The following is a 20,524-nucleotide window of genomic DNA, read 5'->3' on the forward strand; positions in this document are numbered from 1 at the left end:
CTGCCAAGGGATGCAGGTTATTGGGCCCCTGCCAGACATGATGGAGCCACCTTCTCGACATGCCAGAACCACCTGACTGACATGCCAGAAGAACCTGACAGACGTGACAGAACCACCTTCTGAAAACGCTGGAACCACCCCCAGATATGCTGAAACCAACCACCAGACATGACTGATCCACCTGCTGGACAGCACTGATCCACCTGCCAAACACAGCTGAACCACCAGTCAGACACACCAGAACCACCTGCTTGAGACCCTGGAAACACCTGACAGTCACACCGGAACCTCCTGTCAGATACAGCAGAACCAGGTGCTGGACACCATGAAACCACCCACCGGATACACAAGAACCAGGTGCTGGACATGCCAGAACCACCTGCCAGACACACCAGAACAGCCTGCCAGACACACCAGAACAGCCTGCCAGACAAGCCAAAATCAACTTCTGGATACCCCGGAACCAGGTCCTGAATACACCAGAACCAACTTCCACACAGGGTGGAAAAAGGTGCCGTACATGCTGAAATCTCCTGCTGGACACACCGGAACCACCACCCAAAGATGCCAAAGCCACCATCCGACATGACAGAATCAGGTCCTAGACATGCTGTACCCACCTGCCGGACACGCTGGAATCACCCACTAGACATGTGGGCACCAACTGCCAGACACCCTGGTAGCACCCTCCTGACACATCAGAACCACCTTCCAGACACACTGGAAACTCATGCCAGACACTCAGGAAACCCCTGCCGGACATGCTGGCACCACCTGAATGACATGCCAGTACCACTGGCAGGACATGCCGGAACCACAAGCCAGAGAAACCTGAACAACCCACCAGACAAGACTGAACCACCAGTCGGATATTTCTGAACCACTTTACAGACATCTGGAACCACATGCTGGGCACGCTGGAACCACATGTCAGATATGCCAGAACCAGGTGCCAGACGTGCAGAAACCACCTTCAGGACAGACCTGAACCACCTTTTGCACATGCCTGAACAACCTACTGGGCCACACCGCAACCATTTGCTTGACTCGCCGGAACAACCTGCTGGACACGCCAAAATCACCTGCCAGATACGCCGGAACCTGGCCTCTTATACGCCGGAACAACCCAACAGACATGCCAGAACTACCCACCGGACACACTGGAACCACCACTCAGACATGCCAGAACCACCCTCCAGACATGCCGGAACCAACTGCCAGACACTCTGGATGCACCCACTGGACACCCCAGAACCACCTTACAGACGTACCAGAATCACATGCCAGAAACACCTGAACCACCTGCCTGACACACCGGAACCACCTGTTGGATATGCCAGAACGAGGTGCCAAATACACTGAAACCACCTGCCGAATACACCAGAACCAGGTGCCAGACATGGCAGAAACACCTGCCAGACACGTCCAAATCACCTGTCAGATACACCAAAACCATGTGCAGGACATGCCAGAACCACCTGCCAGATACACCAGAAACAGGTCCAGCACAGGCCAGAACCAGGTGCCAGACAAGCCTGCAGCTGCTGCATGACTAGCCTCAAGCATCTGCTAGACCACCCTGAACCACGTCACGGACATTCCAGAACCACATGCTGGGAAAGGTGGAACCAGCTGCCTGACATGCCAGAGCCACCTGCTGGACACGCTTGAATCACCTGCCAGACTTGCATGAACCAACTGCTGGTCACGCCAGAAACACTTGCCAGAAATGCCAGAAACAGGAGTCACACACGCTGGAACCAGGTGCTGGACACGACTGAACCAACTGCCGAGCAAGCCTGAACCACTTGCTGGACAGGACTGAAATACCTATTGGACATGCCGGAACCACCTTCAGGACATGCTGGGACCATGTGGTGGACATGCAGGAACCACCTACTGAAAATGCCAGAGCCAGGTGCTGGACACACTGGAATCGCCTGCTGGACGTCCCAGAACCAAAGTCCAGACATTCTAGAAAGACACACTGGACATGCCGGAACCAATGCTGGACACACCTGGACCGCCTGCCAGATACCACCAAAGCACCTCCTGGAGAGTCCTGAATCAGATGCTGGACACGCCCAAACCACCATTCGGACACGTCAGAACCACGTTTCAGAAATGCCTGGTCCACGGGACGGCCATGCCAGGACAATGTCCCAGATGCAACTGAACCAGCTGACAGACATGCCTGAACAACCTGCTGGACACACCTGAACTACCTGCTGGACATACCGGAATCATCCCCTGGAAACGCCTGAACCACCTGCCTGACATGCTGGAACCAACTGCTGGACACATCAGAACCACAACCTGGACACTCTGGAACCATGCACTGGAGACGCCAGAATCAGGTCTTGGACATGTTGGAAGCCCCTGCCTGACATGCTGGAACTACCTGAATGACAAGCCAGTACCCCTGGTAGGACATGCCGGAACCACCTGCCAGAAAAGACTGAAACACCTGCTGGATACGCCTGAAACACTTGATGGACAATCTGGAATCACACGCTGGGCACGCCGGAACGACATGTCAGATATGCCAGAATCAGGTGCTGGATGCGCCAAAACCACTGTCCGAACAGGCCTGAACCACCTGCTGGACATGCCTGAACCCCCTGCCTGACACGCTGCAACCACCTGCTTGACTCACCAGAACCACCTGCCAGACACGCCAAAATCACCTGCTGGACACGCAGGAACCACCACCCAAACATACCAAAACCACCACCCAACTTGATGGATTCAGGTCCTGGACACACCATAGCCACCTGCTGGATGTGGTGAAATCACCCTCTGGACATGTGGGAAGCAACTGCCGGACACCCCAGAAGCACCCACCGGACACATCAGAACCAGCAAACAGACACAATGGAACCACCAGCCACACGTGCTGGAACCAACTGCCAGACACACTGGAATCACCCACCAGACATGCCGGAAGCACCTTCCGAATGTAACTGAACCACTTCCCAGACACACCTGAACCAGCTGCTAGACACGCTGGAACCACCTGTTGGATATGCTGGAACCGGGGGCCAGATACACAGAAACCACCTGCAGGATATGCCAGAACCAAGTGCTGGACACAGCGGAACCTGGTGCCCTAAGGCCAGAACCGCCTGCTGGACACACCCAAAACACCTGCCAAACTAGCGTGAACCACCTGCTGGACATGCTGGAATCACCTGCCGGATACGCTAGAAAAAGTTGTTGCACACGCCGTAACCAGGTGCAGGAGATGACTGAACCACCCACTGGATACACTGGAGCCACCTGCCAGATATGCCAGAAACAGGTGACGCAAATGCTGGAACCAGGTGCTGGACAGGACGGAACCAAGTGACGGACAAGCCTGAACCACCTGCTGGACACGCCATAACCACCTTCAGGATGCACTGGAACCATCTGGTGGACATGCCAGAACCACCTGCCAAGCATGCCGGAGCCAGGTGCCAGACACGCTGGATCCGCCTGCTATACAAACTGGAACCCCAGACCAGACATACTCGAATGACGTGCCGGACATGCCGAACCACTGGCTGGAAACACCAGGACCACCTGTGGGACACCCCCAAAGCACCTCTCGGAGAGGACTGAATCAGATGCCAGACGCGCCCAAACCATCTTTTGGACATGTCAGAACCATGTTTCAGAAATGCCTGGACCACGGGACGGCCACACCTGGACCATGTGCCAGATGCACCTGGACCAGCTGACAGACACGCCTGAACCACCTGCCAAACATGCCATAACCACCTGCTTGACTCACCAGAACCACCTGCCGGACACGACAGAACCACCTTCTGGACACGCCACAACCACCGCCAGATATGCTGCAACCCACTGCCAGAACGACTGATCCACCTGCTGGACAGCACTGATCCATCTGCAAAACATGGTGGAATCTCTGGTCTGACACCCTGGAACCACCTGCCAGACATGCTGGAACCACCTTTTGCATATGGGGGAACCAGGTGCCAGATACACTGAAACCACCTACCAAATGTGCCAGAACCAGTTGCCAGACATGGAGGAAACACCTGCCGGCCACTTCCAAATCACCTGCTGAGTACACCAAAACCATCTGCCAGACACACCAGACCCGCCTCTTAGACACACCGGCACCATCTGCCAGATATACCAGAAACAGGACCAGGACAGGCCAGAACCAGGTGCCAGACAAGCCCGAAGCAGCTGCCATACTAGTCTGAACCGCCTGCTGGACCAGCCAGGACCACATTACAGACATTCCCAAATCACATGCCAGGCACGCTGGAACCAGGTGCCCAACACGCCAGAACCACCTGCTGGACACGCCTGAACCACCTGCCAGACTTGAGTGAAAAACCTGCTGGACATGCCAGAAATACCTGCCTGATATGCCAGAAACAGGTGTCGCACGCACAGAAACAAGGTGCTGGACACAACTGAACCACCTGCCGGACACACTGGAGCCACCTGCCGGATACGCAAGAAACAGCTTTCTCACATGCCAGAAGCAGGTGCTGGACATGACTGAACCACCTGCTGAACAAGACTGAACCACCTGCTGGACATGATTGAACCACCTGCCAGATATGCCATAACCACCTTCAGGATGAGCCAGAACCATCTGGTGGACTTGCTGGAACCATCTGCCAAACATGCCAGAACCAGGTGACGGACACACCAGAACCACTGGCTGAACATGAGGAATTACAGGCCAGACATACTGGAAGGGCACGCCGGACATGCTGGAACCACTTGCCAGACACACCCGGACCACTTGCTGGACACCCCCAAAGCACCTCCCAGAAACGCCTGTACCACCTGCCTGACACGCTGGAACCAACTGCTGGACACCACCACAAGGACACTCTGGAACCACCCACCGGAGATGGCAGAATCAGGTCCCAGCACACCAGAAGCACCTGCCACACACGCTGGAACCACCTGCAGGAACTGCCAGAATCGGGTTGGTGGTTTCGGAGTGTGCAGGTGGTGGTTTTGGTGTTTCTGGCAGGTTTTTCCAGGACCTGGTTCCGGTGTATGAGGCAGGTGATTTCGGCGTGTCCAGCAGGTTGTTCCAGCATGTCAGGCAGGTGGTTCCGGCTTGTCCAGCAGGTGGTTCTCTCGTGTCTGGTCCCTGGTTCTGGCATATCCGACAGGTGGTTTCATCATGTCCAGCACCTGGTTCCGCCGAATCTGACAAGTGGTTCTGGTGTGTCTGGAAGGTGGTTCCTTCGTATCCGGTGGGTGATTCAGGTGGTTCCCGAAGGTGGTTCCAGAGTGTCCGGCAGGTGCTTCCGGTGTGTCCAGGATCTGATTCTGGTGTCTCCAGTGGGTGGTTGCAGATTGTCCGGGTGTTGTTTCCAACATTTCCTGCAGTTGGTTCCAACATATCAGGCAGGTGATTCAGGCGTTTCCAGTGGATGGTTCCGGTATGCCTGGCAGGTAGTTCCGGCGTGTCCAGCTGGTTGTTCAGGCATGTCTGTCAGCTGGTCCAGATGCATCTGGCACATGGTCCAGACATGGCCATCCTGTGGTACAGGCATTTCTGAAACATGGTCCTGAAGTGTCTGAATGGTGGTTTGGGCATGTCCAGCAGCTGATTCAGGCCTCTCCAGGATGTGCTTTGGTGGTGTCTAGCAGGTGGTCCAGGTGTGTGCAGCAATTGGTTCCTGCGTGTCCAGCATGTCCTTCCAGTATGTCTGGGCTGTGGTTCCGGGGTTTCCAGCAGGTGGTGCTGGCGTGTCTGGCACGTGGTTACGGCATGTTAGGTGGTTCCGGCATGTTATTCAGGTGGTTCCAGCATGTCCACCAGATGGTTCCGGCACATCCAGAATGTGGTTGCGGTGTGTCCACCAGGCGGTTCAGGCATATCCAGTAGGTGGTTGAGGCCTGTACTGCAGGTGGTTCCAGCGTATCTGGCATGTGGTTCTGGAATGTCCGTCAAGTGGTTCAGGCATGTCCAGCAGGTGGCTCAGTCTTTTCTGGCAGGTGGTTCAGTTTTCTCTGGCAGGTGGTTATGGCATGTCCAGCCGATGGTACTGGCATGTCATTCAGGTGGTTCTGGCATGACAGGCAGGGGGTTCCTGTGTGTCTGGCATGAGTTTCTGGTATGTCAGGAAGGTGGTTCCGATGTGTCCGGTGGTTGATTCTAGCATGTCCAGCAGGTTGTTCCAGCATTTTATGGAAATTGGTTCTGGCATATCCAGGAGCTGTTTCTGGCGTGTCCGGAAGGTGATTTCGGCATGTCCAGCAGTTTGTTCTGGCATGTTAGGCAGGTGGTTCCGGCTTGTCTGGCAGGTGTTTTTGTCATGTCTGGCTCCTGGTTCTGACTTATTTGGCAGGTGGTCTCAGTGTATCCGGCACCTGGTTCCGGCATATCCAACAGGTGGTTCCTGTGTGTCCGGCATGTGGTTCTGGTACGTTTGGAAGATGGTTCTGGCGTGTCTGGTGGGTGCTTCCGCTGTGTCCGGAAGTTGGTTCGGTGTGTCTGGTTGGTGGTTTCAGCATGTCTGAGTAGTGGTTCCAGTGTGTCCAGTGGGTGGTTCCAGGTGGTTCTGGCGTGTCTGGGGTGTGTTTCTGGTGTGTCTGGTGGGTGGTTCTGATGTATCTGTGTGGTGGTTCCACTGTTTCTGGTGGGTGATTCCGGCATGTCTGACGGGTTGTTCCGGCATATAAGGGGCCTGGTTCTAGGGTATCTGGCAGGTGATTTCAGTGTGTCCTGCAGGTGGTTCAGGTATGTCTGGAAGGTGGTTCCGGTGTGTCCGGCACCTGGTTCTGGCATACCTGACAGGTGGTTCTGGCATGCTCGGCATGTGTTTCTGGAGTGTCTGTCAAGTGGTTCAGGGGTATCCGTCAGGTGGTTCAGTCTTGTCTGGCAGGTGGTTCAGTTTGGTCTGGCACGTGGTTCCAGCATGTCCGGCCATTGGTACCGGTGTGTCATTCAGGTGGTTCCAACATGTCAGGCAGGGGGTTCCTGTGTGTCTGGCATGAGTTTCCAGTATGTCCAGAAGGTGGTTCCGACGTGTCCAGTGGATGCTTCTCGGGTGTCCAGGAGTTGGTTCCCCCATGTCTGGCAGGTGATTCCAGTGTGTCCAGCAGCTGGCTGCGATGTGTCCAGGATCTGACCCAGTCAAATTGGGGTGGTGGTTTCGGCGTATTTGACTGGTGGTTCCGGTGTGACTGGCAGGTTTTTCTAGCCTGTCCAGATGTCGGTTCTGGCATAACGGGGACCTGGTTCTGGCATATCCGGCAGGTGATTTTGGTGTCTCCAGCAGGCAGTTCTGGTGTGTTCGGCACCTGGCTCCGGCATGTTCGGCTGGTGCTTCTGGCGTGTCCAACAGATAGATCTGGTGTGTCCTGAAGTTGGTGATGGCGTGTCCTGCAGGTGGTTCAGTCGCTTCCAGCAGGTGGTTGAGGCTTGTCCGGCAGGTGGTTCAGTCGTGTTCAGCACCTGGTTCCGGGGTGTGCAACACATGTTTTTAGCATATCCAGCAAGTGGCTCCAGTGTGTCTGGCAGGTGGTTCAGTTATGTCCGGCACCTGGTTTCGGCATGTGTGACACCTGTTTCTGGTGTATCTGGCAGGTGGTTCCCACGTGTCTGGCAGGTGGTTCACACAAGGCTGGCAGGTAGTTCAGGCGTGTTCAGCAGGTGGTTCTTGAGTGTTGGGCAGCTGGTTACAGCGTGCCTGGCATGTGGTTCCAGAATGTCCGTAAAGTGGTTCAGGATGGTCCAGCAGGTGGTTCAGGCTCATCCAGCAGGTGGTTCAGGCTAGTCCAGCAGCTGCTTCGGGCTTGTCTGACACCTGGTTCCACCCTAGCTCTACCTGTTTCTGGCGTATCTGGCAGATCGTTCCGGCGTGTCAAGGAGGTGCTTTTGGTGTGTCCGGCACATGGTTTTGGCATATCTGACAGGTGATTTGGACATGTCTGGTAGTTGGTTCCACCATGTCTGGCACCTGGTTCTGGGGCGTTTGGCAGGTGGTTTCAGTGTATGCAGCACCTGGTTCCGGCATATCCAACAGGTGTGCATTGGTGGTTCTGGGGAGTTAAGCAGGTGGTTGAAGCATGTTGGTCAGGTGGTTCCGGAGTGTCTGTCAAGTGGTTCAGGCGTATCCAGCAGGTGCTTCAGTCTTGTCTGGCAGGTGTTTAAGTTTTGTCTTGCAGCTGGTTTTGGCATGTCCGACCAGTGGTACTGGCATGCCATTCAGGTGGTTCCAGCTTGTCAGGCAGGGGGTTCCTGTGTACTTGGCATGAGTTTACAGTATGTCCAGAAGGTGGTTCTGACATGGGCAGTGGGTGCTTCCGGGGTGTCCAGCAGTTGGTTCCAGCATGTCCGGCGGTTGATTCCAGCGTGTCCAACATGTGGCTACGACATGTCCAGGACATGATCCCGTCATTTCATTTTCGTGGTTTTGGCCAGTCTGAGGGGTGGTTCTGGCGTGTCCGGCAGGTTTTTCTGGCTTGCCTGGAAGTTGGTTCTGGCGTGTCCGGGACCTGGTTCCAGCATATCTGGCAGGTGATTTCAGTGTGTCTGGCAGGCAGATATGGCGTGTCAAGCACCTGGCTCTGGCATGTTCGGCTGGTGCTTCCGGCATGTTCACTTGATGGTTCTGGCCTTTCCTGAAGGTGATGATGGCGTGTCCGGCAAGTGGGTCCCTTGTGTCTAGCAGGTGGTTGAAACTTGTCCAGCAGGTGGTTCAGGTGTGTCCAGCACCTGGTTCCAGCATGTGCAACAGCTGTTTTTGGCATATCCGGCAGGTGGCTCCAACGTGTCTGGCAGGTGGTTCAGTCATTTGGGATCCTGGTTTCCGCATGTGCGACACCTGTGTCTGGCGTATCTGGCAGGTGGTTCTGGCATGTCCGGCACCTGGTTCTGGCATATCCGGCAGGTGGTTTCACAGTGACCGGTTCAGGTGTGCTCAGCAGGTGGTTCTGGCGTGTCAGTCACTCGGTTCTAGCGTGCTGGGCACGTGGTTCTGGAATGTCCATAAAGTGATTCAGGCTGGTCCAGCAAGTGGTTCAGGCTAGTCTGGAAGGGGCTTCACGCTTGTCTGCCACCTGGTTCCGTCCTGTGCTATTCCTGTTTCTGGAGTATCCAGCAGATGTGTCCGCGAGGTGGTTCTGGCATGTGTGGCACATGGTTTTGGCGTATCTGACAGGTGATTTGGACGTGTCTGGCAGGTGTTTCCACCATGTCCGGGACCTGATTCTGGCATATTTGGCAGGTGGTTTCAGTGTATCCGGCAGATGTTTCTGGCATATCCAACAGGTGGTTCCGGTGTGTCTAGCAGGGGCCCAAGATGAGTACAGGATAGTGGCAAAGAGTGTGGGCTTTGATTTGGGTTTTAATCTCTACCCTGCCACTGTTTTAAATCCAAAGGTTGAAGGCCATATATGGTCTTGGGCAAGAGACGTAATCCTTCATAAACCTCAGTTTGATAACAGTCTCTTCTCCATGGAGTTTTAAGATAAATTATATTACAGTACCTGGCAAATAGTAGATTTTCAATAAATAGTACTTTAAAATACTAATAATGACAACAACAATAATAACAATATCCTTGGATCTACCATTAGAAATTATGAGCATTTTTAGTTAAAGTATTGAGACATCAAGAGCAAGAGGTATTGCTATAAAAAATTAGTAAGAATGACAAAATTTAACATTACTTGGCCACAAGTATAAACTGGTGGAGTCTTTCTGGAAAACAAATATAGAGATGTTTCCTGATCAGTCTTACATGTTTAGAGGATGAATAGGCTCTCACTTAATCCAGAACACTGTCAGCCATTGCTCTGAATCAGCATTTTCCCCCTTAAGTGTCCATTTGGAGACTTAAAGAAAGTAGAACTCACTCAAACTTTTCTTTTCTCATCCACTTATTGCTGCTTTCTTCCAGCAATAATTAAAAGCTGTTGATGATTCTTCCCTCAGAAACTGTCTGAGAAAACATAGCAGAAATACAATAAATATGTTGATTGGCATTTTTATTATGTAGATGTTTTATATAAGGTGACAAATATTTTTCTTTTATGCTGCTTTAGAACTCATAAAATATGATTAAAACACTTTTAAAAAATCTCTGTAAAATTTAAGCACACATCTCCAAAATCATCTCTGAAAATGTATAAATACAGAGTTGACAGACTGCAATTATTTACAAGTCACACACACATATTGACAAAGCCTGGGAGGAGCTGGGTGATCTGGCAAGATCGCATGAACCTTTCTTGTGTTTTAATTTCCACCAGCAGTGTAATAATAGTTTTTATACAAAAAATATAGTTTAAAAATTCCTGCAAATAGCTCAATCTAATTATGTCCCTGATGATCTAATTAAATGTTAAATTTTCAGTTATTAAAAACCCACATCTTTCTTTAAAAGAAAATGTTTTAATTAATTGCTGTATATTTTTTATGTTTTATATATGCTATATATTACAAATTAATCACTCTCTTCGTATTAGCTATTTAAGCTATTTCTAATTTTCCTATTGTACGTAATCCTTCAATTAACATCTTTTAAAAGGTCAATTTTTGTTCAAGCTTCTCTTTTATGTCTCAACATTAGATTTTTATTTCCCTGGTCTTTACAATGGAAGACAGGAAGGGCACTCTATTAAAAACTGAAAGAAGTAAAGATGCCTGTCAAACAATGCAAAATTTATACATTTCCACCCCTTTCTGTCCTTCCCCACCACTGCCATCTCCACATAAGTGTGATCCGTTTCAGTGTGTCCAAGTTTCTGATAATTTCTTAGGATACAATCCGAGACAGGGGAATTACTGAGTAAATTAGAAATTATAGAAACATGAAAGGAAATTATTGGTGGCAAAATAGAAAAATTCAAATCCTATATATATGGAAATAAGAAACATTTACATCAAAGAAAACAAAGATAAAAAGAAAGTCAATGGAATGGGGTAATGCTTGCCATTAGTATGTCAGAGGGAAGTCTGGTATCTAAAATATAGAGAACTGCTGATAAATTTTTTTGGACAGCAACTAGGATCTAGTGGATGAATAAATATTGGCAGAGGAGAAAAACGAGAGCTGGAGGGAAAGGAACTTGCCCACCTTCTGAAGGAAAGTAGACTGTGAAGAGCATGCTGAGTCTGTGTGCTTGATTGTGCCATCTTGCACTCTCTCTTATTCAGGGTGATGAGTATTTTGTTCACGAAGTTTAGATCTCATGAGTAAACATAAAGTGTGATGTGCACTGATAGAGAATATATGCAGGAAATGGGATGGAATGGAGCAGGGTGCTGGAATATATACATATAGTGTGATGTGCACTGATAGACAATATATGCAGGAAATGGGATGGAATGGAGCAGGGTGCTGGAATATATATATATACAGTGTGATGTGCACCGATAGAGAATATATACAGGAAATGGGATGGAATGTAGCAGGGTGCTGGAATATATATATATAGTGTGATGTGCACTGATAGAGAATATATGCAGGAAATGGGATGGAATGGAGCAGGGTGCTGGAATAATATATAGTGTGATGCGCACTGGTAGAGAATATATGCAGGAAATGGGATGGAATGGAGCAGGGTGCTGGAATATATATATATAGTGTGATGTGCACTGATAGAGAATATATGCAGGAAATGGGATGGAATGGAGCAGGGTGCTGGAATATATCTTTAAAGTGGTTTTACTATACCAGAGGATATGATTGTGTTTGCGACTCTGATAAAGAAATATTTTGAATGATTTCTTCTTTTGAAAGACGGCGTGCTCATTACCATTGCCTTGTCACTCTTGCTAATTTTTGTTAGTGTTTCCTTCTAGTCATTTCCCAAGTATTTCTTTTTGGCTAAATTATTTGTTTATCTGTATAAAGCCAAGGGGGTTTGTTTTTCGGTGTGGATTTTTTAGCAGGTCTTCCTAATATGGGAAGGAATTTAATAGTGAATTTTTAAAGTAAAGGCCTAGTGCCCATAGGCATATTTTAATGTGTGAATTCTTTATTAAATATGTCATAAATATTGATGAGGTGGTGTGTTAGTCTTATTTATTTATTTATTATTTAATTTTTTAAATTATTTTTTAAAATTTTTATTGAGTTAATGATGGGTTACAGTCTTGTGAAATTTCATTTGTACATCATTGTCTGTCAGTCGTGTTGTAGGTGACACCCTTCACCCTTTGAGCCCACCCCCACCCCCCCTTTCCCCTGGTAACCACTAATCTGTTCTCTTTGTCCACATGTTTAAATTCCTCATAGGAGTGGAGTCATACAGAGATTGTCCTTCTCTATCTGGCTTATTTCACTTAACATAACTCCCTCAAGGTCCATCCATGTTGTTGCAACTGGGACGATTTTGTTCTGTTTTATGGCTGAGTAGTATTCTATTGTATATATATACCACATCTTCTTTATCCATTCATCTGTTGATGGGCACTTAGGTTGCTTCCATGTCTTGGCTATTGTAAATAATGCTGCAATAAACATTGGGGTGCACAGGACTTTTGGAGTTGCTGACTTCAAGCTCTTTGAAGAGATACCCAGTAGTGGGATAGCTGGGTCCTATGGCAGTTCACCATTCCCTTTCCTCTTAGATTACTGACACCTATCTTATTGAGAAAAAAATGGAATTAAGATTATTATCAGTGTGCTCATTATATTTTTTAAAAATAAGTCTATCAAATCTTTGTCTAGGATTAACTTTTATTAATTGATTTGCATTCAAGTGATTAGGATGATTACAACTAATTATCCAGTCAACTCTTAAAATTTTAATAACATCCCTCTCTTTGGGCATGCTTGGAAAATCTGTCCCTGAATCAATATTAGAAAATATCTACATAATTTTCACCACAGAACTTCTACAATTAATTATTCATTCCATTTTGACTATTATAGCTTATCCTAAAGAATTAAGTAAATGTGTATTACTTCACTCCTGCACACCCTTTAAACGCAGCTAACAGACACTGAATAAACCAGCTCATCCCAGGCGGTATCAGGAGTTACTTGCCCCACGTGCTGTCCCCAGGCTGCAGCCGCCTGAGGGGACTCGCCCGGGCCCCCGCCCTCAGAGCTCACACCCGCCGTGCGCTCTCGCCCCGAGGCCGCCCCGCCGACCCTCCCGCGCGGCTCTGCGCCCACAGGCCGGACGCCCGGAGACGGCGCCGGGCTGCGCTGCTCGGCCTCCTGGACGCAGCGCCGCCTCTGGACCGAGCACGCGCACCAGCGGCCTCCGCGCAGGCTCCGTGCCCGCGCACGCGCCCTCGCGTCGCGCTCCTGGCGGAGAGACCTGCGCTCGGGCCGGGCTCCGGGCGGTTCTCGCGCTGCCGTTCCACCGGGACTTCCGCGCTTCGGTGGCCTTTCTGACGAGCCGCCGCGCCCAGAGATGTTCAGGTTGGAGCGACACTTCCCAGACGGCAGCGGTCACGCCAGCTCTTCGGCTTCCATTCCGTTTTCGCGCGGTTCTCCCTCTTCGCAAGGTGAGTGGAGCTCATTTGTGGATGTGTTAGCACAGGATGCGGGAATCCTGTGAAGCGAGTCAATTTGGAGCCCGACGTGAACCAGGAGGGGTGGCGGCGGAAGCGCTCACAGCCGGGAGGCCCATAGTAGGGACGCCAGTCCTCACGGGACTCTCGGGCCTGAACGGCAGAGGACGGTGTGTGTCTGTGGGGACAGACGGGCAGCGTGTGGCGGGGTGTGTGTGTGTGAGAGACGCGAGTGAGCGGTGGGATGCGCCTCCGTGCCGTGGGTGTGGCTGTGCTGGGGTGACGGGGATTTGGTGCATGTCCTTCACCTGTGCGGGTGTGATGGCTGTGGCTCTGTGGCGTCACTGTCTGGTGGCTCTGGGTTCCCTGGTGTTCCTCCTCTTCTCTCCTCACAGCTGCTTGGCTGCAAGAGGGAAGTAGGACATTGAGCCCTAAAGGGAGATTTCCAGCCACGGGGCACCGAGGTTAGTTTGGGAAAGCCTGGGGAGTTCTCTACTTGGGAGCTCTGAGGGGCAGCTACTGTCTCAGAGCCTCGGGGTTCCCAGAGCTCGGACCCCAGGAACGTGCTGTAAACCTATTCCCGTAGTCCAGGCTCTGTCCTCTTTTCCATCTGTTTATGTGTATGAGCAGGGCGGGTGTGGACCTGGAGAGTGTCGTGTAAGGGAGTCATTCTGTGCCCCAAGAACAGCCTGGTGCCTCCTGACTTCCTCCTCAGTCCTGCCATCCCCAAAAGAAGAACCTTGATGAAGGGAAAGAATTGGTTTACACACAAAAGTCAACATTGAGGACGGTTGATTTTCTTTCATAAAATCATTGATTTTAACTTATTGGTATAAGAAAAACTTAACAAAACTTTGCAAAAATATCTGATTTTAGTTGTCTTCCCCAAAACATTTCCAAATACTGATTGAAATAGAAGAAAATAAGGAATCATTTTATTTACCCACGTCTTTCTTTGCTGCTTCAGGGCACTGAGAGTCTTACTGATGTTCTCACTTATGAGACGCTTGATCACATCAGCTTCTTTGGGCAGGTTGTGATTCACAAATGTCTCTTTGATTCTGCTGCATTTCGGTGGGAGGGAAATTTCCTCCTCCTCTTTTCTAGAAACTTTTGATTTATGAATTAAAAATGCATTCTCAAGCAAAAGTCCTGATTTTTTTTCCCTTTGTTTTGTAAGCATTATCAGAGCAGGGCTGATAAGCACAATTTTAATCTAAGAATAATTGTTTCTTTTATAATACCCAATTAGAGGGCATGCAATGTTCTTCAGTAAAAATATCTAACATATTTATATAGGATTACAACATGTTATTAAGTTTTTATGTAGATTATATTTCTCCAAGATATTCATGCTTAGTAAGGGATCTTCACACTCTTAGTTTTACTGATGAACAACCCAAGGCATTAAAATGCCATGAACTCTAAGAGCAGTTACATTTAGAAAATCTGAGAACAGAATCTATGTCTTAAGTTTCAACTGGATACCGTTCCCCAGTTATGAGTGCGTATTTTACACTGGGACCAGTATCATCCTGATTAATAATGCTGTACCTGCCATCATATAGCAGAACCAAGTTAATTAACCTGTTCCGTTAGATTTTTGTGTTTCTAGTTTTGGCTGTCATAAGCTAAGTATTGAACATACTTGTACATGCATTTCTTTATCTCAATATTTTCTTAAGAAATGTCTAGAACTAGAATTTGGGGTCAAATAATCAGATTTTTAGTAAGTGCTTATGATATGCCAGACCATGCCATCTTAGTATTCGGGGTGATAAAAAGACTCAAATGACATAGTTGACACTTTTACGTTCCTTCTGGTACGTAAGGTAAACCCTGAATAGGAATAGATGCATCGAAGGCCACTAGGGAGATTCAGATAATGTGACTTGGTGTTTTATACGGCAGTGATGTCATTCTGACTGCAGTCACCACTGTCGGGTTGTGATTAAACTCTGATGACCTATGAGAGCACCGTGACGGTAAGGAATTTATGTTGCAAATTTTTATGTTGCTTTTTAAGTTGAGATAGATTCATGATCATAAAATTCACCGTTTGTTTTTTGTTTTTTTGGTGAGGAAGATTGGCCCTGAGCTAACACCTGTTGCCAGTCTTCCTCTTTTTGCTTGAGGAAGAGTGGCCCTGAGCAAACATCTGTGCACGCCTTCCTCTATTGTGTATGTGGGGTGCCACCACAGTATGACTTGTTGAGTGGCGTAGGTCCATGCCTGGGATCCAAACGTGTGAACCTGGGCCAACAAAGCAAAGTGTGCTGAACTTGACCACTATGCCACTGGGCCAGCCCCAAAATTCACCTTGTAAAAATGTACTCAAAAGAAAACGTTTTACTATATTCACAAGGTTGTAAAAATCAGTACCACTATCTAATTTCAAAACATTTTATCACCTTAGTAAGAAACCCTGGTCTTGTTAGCTGTCACTTCCTATCCCTCGTCCTCCCATACTAAACCACTAACCTGGCTTCTGTCTCCATGGATTTGCTGACTCTTGAAATTCAGTCTACATGGAATCATGCAGTATGTGTCCTTTTATGTCTAGCTCCTTTCACTTAGCATGAGGTTTTCAAAGTTCGTCCATGTGGTAGATAAGCACATCATTCTTTTACTTTACTTTGGAAAGTATACATGGCATTACATTTGCCATTTTAACCACTTTTCAGTGTACAGTTCTGTGACAGTAAGCACATTCACATTATTGTGCGACCATCAGCACCATCCACTTCCAGGACTTTTTCATCTTCGACTGAAACTCTGTCCCATTAAACACTAACTCCCCATTCCCCTCTCCTCCCATTCCTGGCAGCCACCATTCTCCTTTCTGTCTCTGAATTTGACTTCTCTAGGACCCTCATAGTAGAGCAATCGTGCAAAATTTATACTTTCATGACTAGCTCATTTTACTTAGCGCAGTGTCCTCAAGGTCCTCCATGAGGAGTCGGTATCAAAATAGCCTTCAGTTTTATGTCTGCGTAATATTCCCTTATATCCATAGACGACATTTTCCTCATCCATCTGTTGATGGACATTTGGGTTGCTCTCAGTTTTTGGCTGTGACAAATGTGAACATTTGTGTACTAGTTTTTGTGTGAATGCATATTTCCATTCTCTTGGGTATATAGCTAAGGGCAGAAGTGCTGGGTCACACGGTAACTCCTACATTACATTTTATTCTGATGATGGTGGTTGCTGAGTGAGACTGATGGGATAAGATAATTGAGCAGCTTTCTGGAGGACGTGATTAACAGGGTGGGAAAGGATTCCGTAAGAAAACTTGCAGAAGGATGTAGCGCTGAGACCAGCAACAATACATGTTAGCTACACTCAGGGACCTCACCATCTGTCTAGACAGTCATCCAACAATGAGCATGCCTAGAAACCTGAGAGGAGATTGTGTCACTGGTAGCTGAAGGAATCAAAAACCATTTAGTAAAACAACCCAAATTTAGTACATTTCCCCAAGACCAAGTAAACTCTGTTTAGAAGAATGAACTTTCCACATTTTGGAAAACAGCTTCCACTTAACACACAGCAAATGTTCACATGCACAGATATTTTAAGAAATGGCCATTGACTCAGCAAGTTAAGATATACTTAAACAAACAAAATCCCCATCAGGAGCAAAAGATAAGCACTGTTAATCAGTGAATGTACAACTTTCTAGATCTTTTTCTGTCTATTGAAGTCTGATGATTTTTCAGTCATTTGATATTGAGATACACATATGTTCTTCAAATGGTATCATATTGCACCTATAGTTTTATAACCTGATTTTTCTACTGACAGTATTTCTGGAATGTTTTCCATGTTCACAATATTTTTCCTGACTTCACGTTTACTACATGGATATGTCGTAATGTGTTTAACCAGTCAGTTTTTCTGGAATTGGAATATTGAATACTTCCTGACCAGTTCTATGTCTTTTCTAACCTGTTCAACCTCACCTGACCCCAAGGCCATGAGGTAAGGTGTGGCTGGATGGCGTGGCTCCTTTTCAGTCCTGGAAGGTGTGAATGGAGGGAGGAGGACCTGTTCAGGGCAGCGCTGACCAGCCTAGCCTCACGTGCAGAGCTGCTTCCCCAAAGTGGAGGACAGGCCAGAAAACTGTCTGCTGAATTGTTTGGGTTTCCTGGGGGTTAGGGAAAGAGTTTGGGTTTATCTACAATCCTTCTAATCTTTTCATATTGTTGTGTTTGTTTGGTTAGCGGTATTATGCAAAATGGAATGGAGGAGCCAAATGTTACTTCCTTTCATGCTAACCCTGAATTATGCTTGCTCTCATGGTCTCTTTTTCCTTACCCAGCTCTGGATTCCCTTTGTTCTTTCCCAGTAGAGGAATCCCAAGGAGGACTGATCAGTTTTGGCAGGTGCAAAACCATGGTATGTGTAAGTTAGTGTTTCCTTCTCGTTAAAATAGTGAGACGTAAATGTTTTCATTAATTGTTCTGAAGCGTCCTACCCAAAGAACCCCATGTGATTATGTGCTTCCCAGTTCCTCCCATTCCAGTGAACTGAACAATGGTTCCAAATAACCTAGTCCTCCTTATGTGGCCCAGTCTTTTCCAGCCAGTGTTTATGCATTCACTGACCAGGTTATTCTCTCCTACGTGCTCAACTTAGTCATATTAAGAGCTATAATGGAGGAATGAAGAAATTAAGTCCTGTCAAGAAATGATTTGAGCTTCCCGTGTCAGGACTGTAGTTGGATGAGAGATGGAGATCCCATTTGGCCAAGCAGGGAAAGACCCTGACGTTCTCACAGACATGAGTTTTCTAGATACACATGATAAAACCCAGCAATGAACGGTCTCTGGAGGCTAAGATCCAATGCACTGTGAGGTTTTTGGAATTGAATAGCAATATGATTTAGGACTTGAAAATATATGGATCATGGTCCTTTGTAAGGGATTCCTGAATAAGAAATATGACTATTTTATTGCTGACTGGGATGCGATGAAATTGAATGACTTTGATATAATTCTGGATCATCCTACATTAGTATCCTCTAACTCATGAACCAGAAAAGTTCTCAGTGAGGGATTGTTAGTGTCCATAAAAGAGAATAAAATCATAAGTCTTAAATTAACAGAGAGCAAGAATAGAAAAGACCTTAGATATGTTGTCTAACAATGTATATAATCATAATCATCTAAACATGTTTAATTCTATTATAACCATAAATTAGAGTGCTATGCAGCCATTCAAAATATTAGTCAAAATAAGGAAACTACATATGATAGCATTTAACAAAGAATTTCAGTATTTAAGATATTCTTTCGTTCTTTTTTATATGCTGTTTTTCTATCTGTTATGACAAACTCTAAGTTTCAATTGGAGAATTTTATCCTTTTACATTTAACGTAATTATTGACAGTTAGATTTAGGTCATCCATTTTACTGTATGTTTTCTTTTTTTCCATTTGGCTTTTGTTCCTCTTTCTCTTTTTTTCTTCTTTGGGGTTAATAATAATTATTTAAAATTCCATTTTAACTTGATTTTCTATATGTGCCTATTTTTAGTGGTCACTGTCTGTATCTATATACATGTATCTATCTATCTATCTATATAATTATTTTACTGAGTCATATTGGCTTTCAACCTTGTATACATTTCAAGTGTCTATCATAATATTTCAGTTTCTCTTTAGACTGCATTGTGTTCATCACCAATAATTCAGTTTTTATCCGTCACCATACATATGTGGCTTTACCATTTCATCCTCCCTCATCCCTTTTTCCTCTGGTAACCACTAATGTATTCTCATCTATGTGTTTGCTTATATTCCACATAGGAGTGAAATCATAGAGTATTCCTTTCTCTGTCTTACTTGTTTGGCTCAGGATCCATCCGTGTTGTCTCAAATGGGATGAGTTTGTCTGTTTTTATGGGTGAGTAGTATTCCATTGTATATATATACGACACCTTCTTCTCCATTTGTCCCTTGATGGGCATCTAGGTTGCTTCCACATCTTGCCTATTGTGAATAATGCTGTGGTGAGCATACGGGTGCATATATCTTTTGGAATTAGTGATTTCATGTTCTTTTGATAAATACCCAGTAGTGGGATGGCTGGATCATACAGTATTTCTATTTTTAAGTTTTTGAGAAATTTGCATACTGTTTTCCATAGTGGCTGCACCCGTTTGCATTCCCACCACCAGTTTATGAGCATTCCCTTTACTTCACATCCTCTCCAACATTTGTTATTTTTGGCTTGGTAATTATAGCCATTTGACTGATGTGAGGTGATACCTCATTGTCGTTTTGATTTGCATTTTCCTGATGATTAGTGATGTCGAACATCTTTTCATGTGCCTGTTGGCCATCTGGATATCTTCGTGAAAAATGTCTGTTCATATCCTCTGTCCATTTTTTTGATTGGATTATTCTTTTTTTGTTATTGAGTTGTATGAGTTCTTTATATATTTTGGAAAGTAATGCCTTGTCAGCTGTATGATTTGCAAATATTTTCTTCCCATTGGTAGGTTGTCTTTTCATTTTGATGATGGTTTCCTTTGCCTTGAGGAAGCTCTTTAGTCTGATGTAGTCCCATTTCTTTATTTTGTCTTTTGATTCCCTTGCCTGTGGAGACATGGTATTCAGAAAGATACTACTAAGACCTACGTCAAATCTGTACTGCCTATATGTTCTTCTAAGAGTGTTATGGTTTCAGGTCTTACATTCAAGTCTTTAATCCATTTAGAGTTAATTTTTTTGTATCATGTGAGACAATGATCTACATTCATTCTTTTGCATGTGGCTCTCCAATTTTCTCAACACTGTTAATTGAAGAGACTTTCCTTTCTTCATTGTGTGTTCTTGGCTTCTTTGTTGAAGATTAGCCGTCCCTTGAAGTGTGGTTTTACTTCTGGGCTTTCAATTCTGTTCCATTGATCTGTATATCTGGGTTTATTATGTGAGTACCATGCTGTTTTGACTACTACAGCTTTGTAGTATATTTTGAGTTCAGGGAGCATGATGCGTCCAAGTGTTTTTTTTCCCCCCTCAGGGTTGCTTTGGCTATTCAGTGTCA

General features: G+C 46.7%; 1 protein-coding gene across 1 annotated transcript in view; it reads left to right on the top strand.

Annotated features, from left to right (window-relative positions):
- The first annotated feature begins 8,540 nt into the window (after positions 1-8,540).
- The window catches only part of LOC138922951 (uncharacterized), a 58,579-nt gene continuing 46,595 nt past the window's right edge, over positions 8,541-20,524 (top strand). Inside the window, exons 1-4 of the mRNA XM_070259410.1 lie at positions 8,541-8,644; positions 8,842-8,909; positions 13,055-13,462; positions 17,793-17,869. Coding sequence (XP_070115511.1) covers positions 8,541-8,644; positions 8,842-8,909; positions 13,055-13,462; positions 17,793-17,869 — 657 coding nt within the window. The remainder of the gene's footprint in view (positions 8,645-8,841; positions 8,910-13,054; positions 13,463-17,792; positions 17,870-20,524) is intronic.

The sequence above is a fragment of the Equus caballus genome, unplaced genomic scaffold (assembly GCF_041296265.1).
Source record: "Equus caballus isolate H_3958 breed thoroughbred unplaced genomic scaffold, TB-T2T haplotype2-0000437, whole genome shotgun sequence".
In the NCBI taxonomy this organism is placed as follows: Eukaryota; Metazoa; Chordata; class Mammalia; order Perissodactyla; family Equidae; genus Equus; species Equus caballus.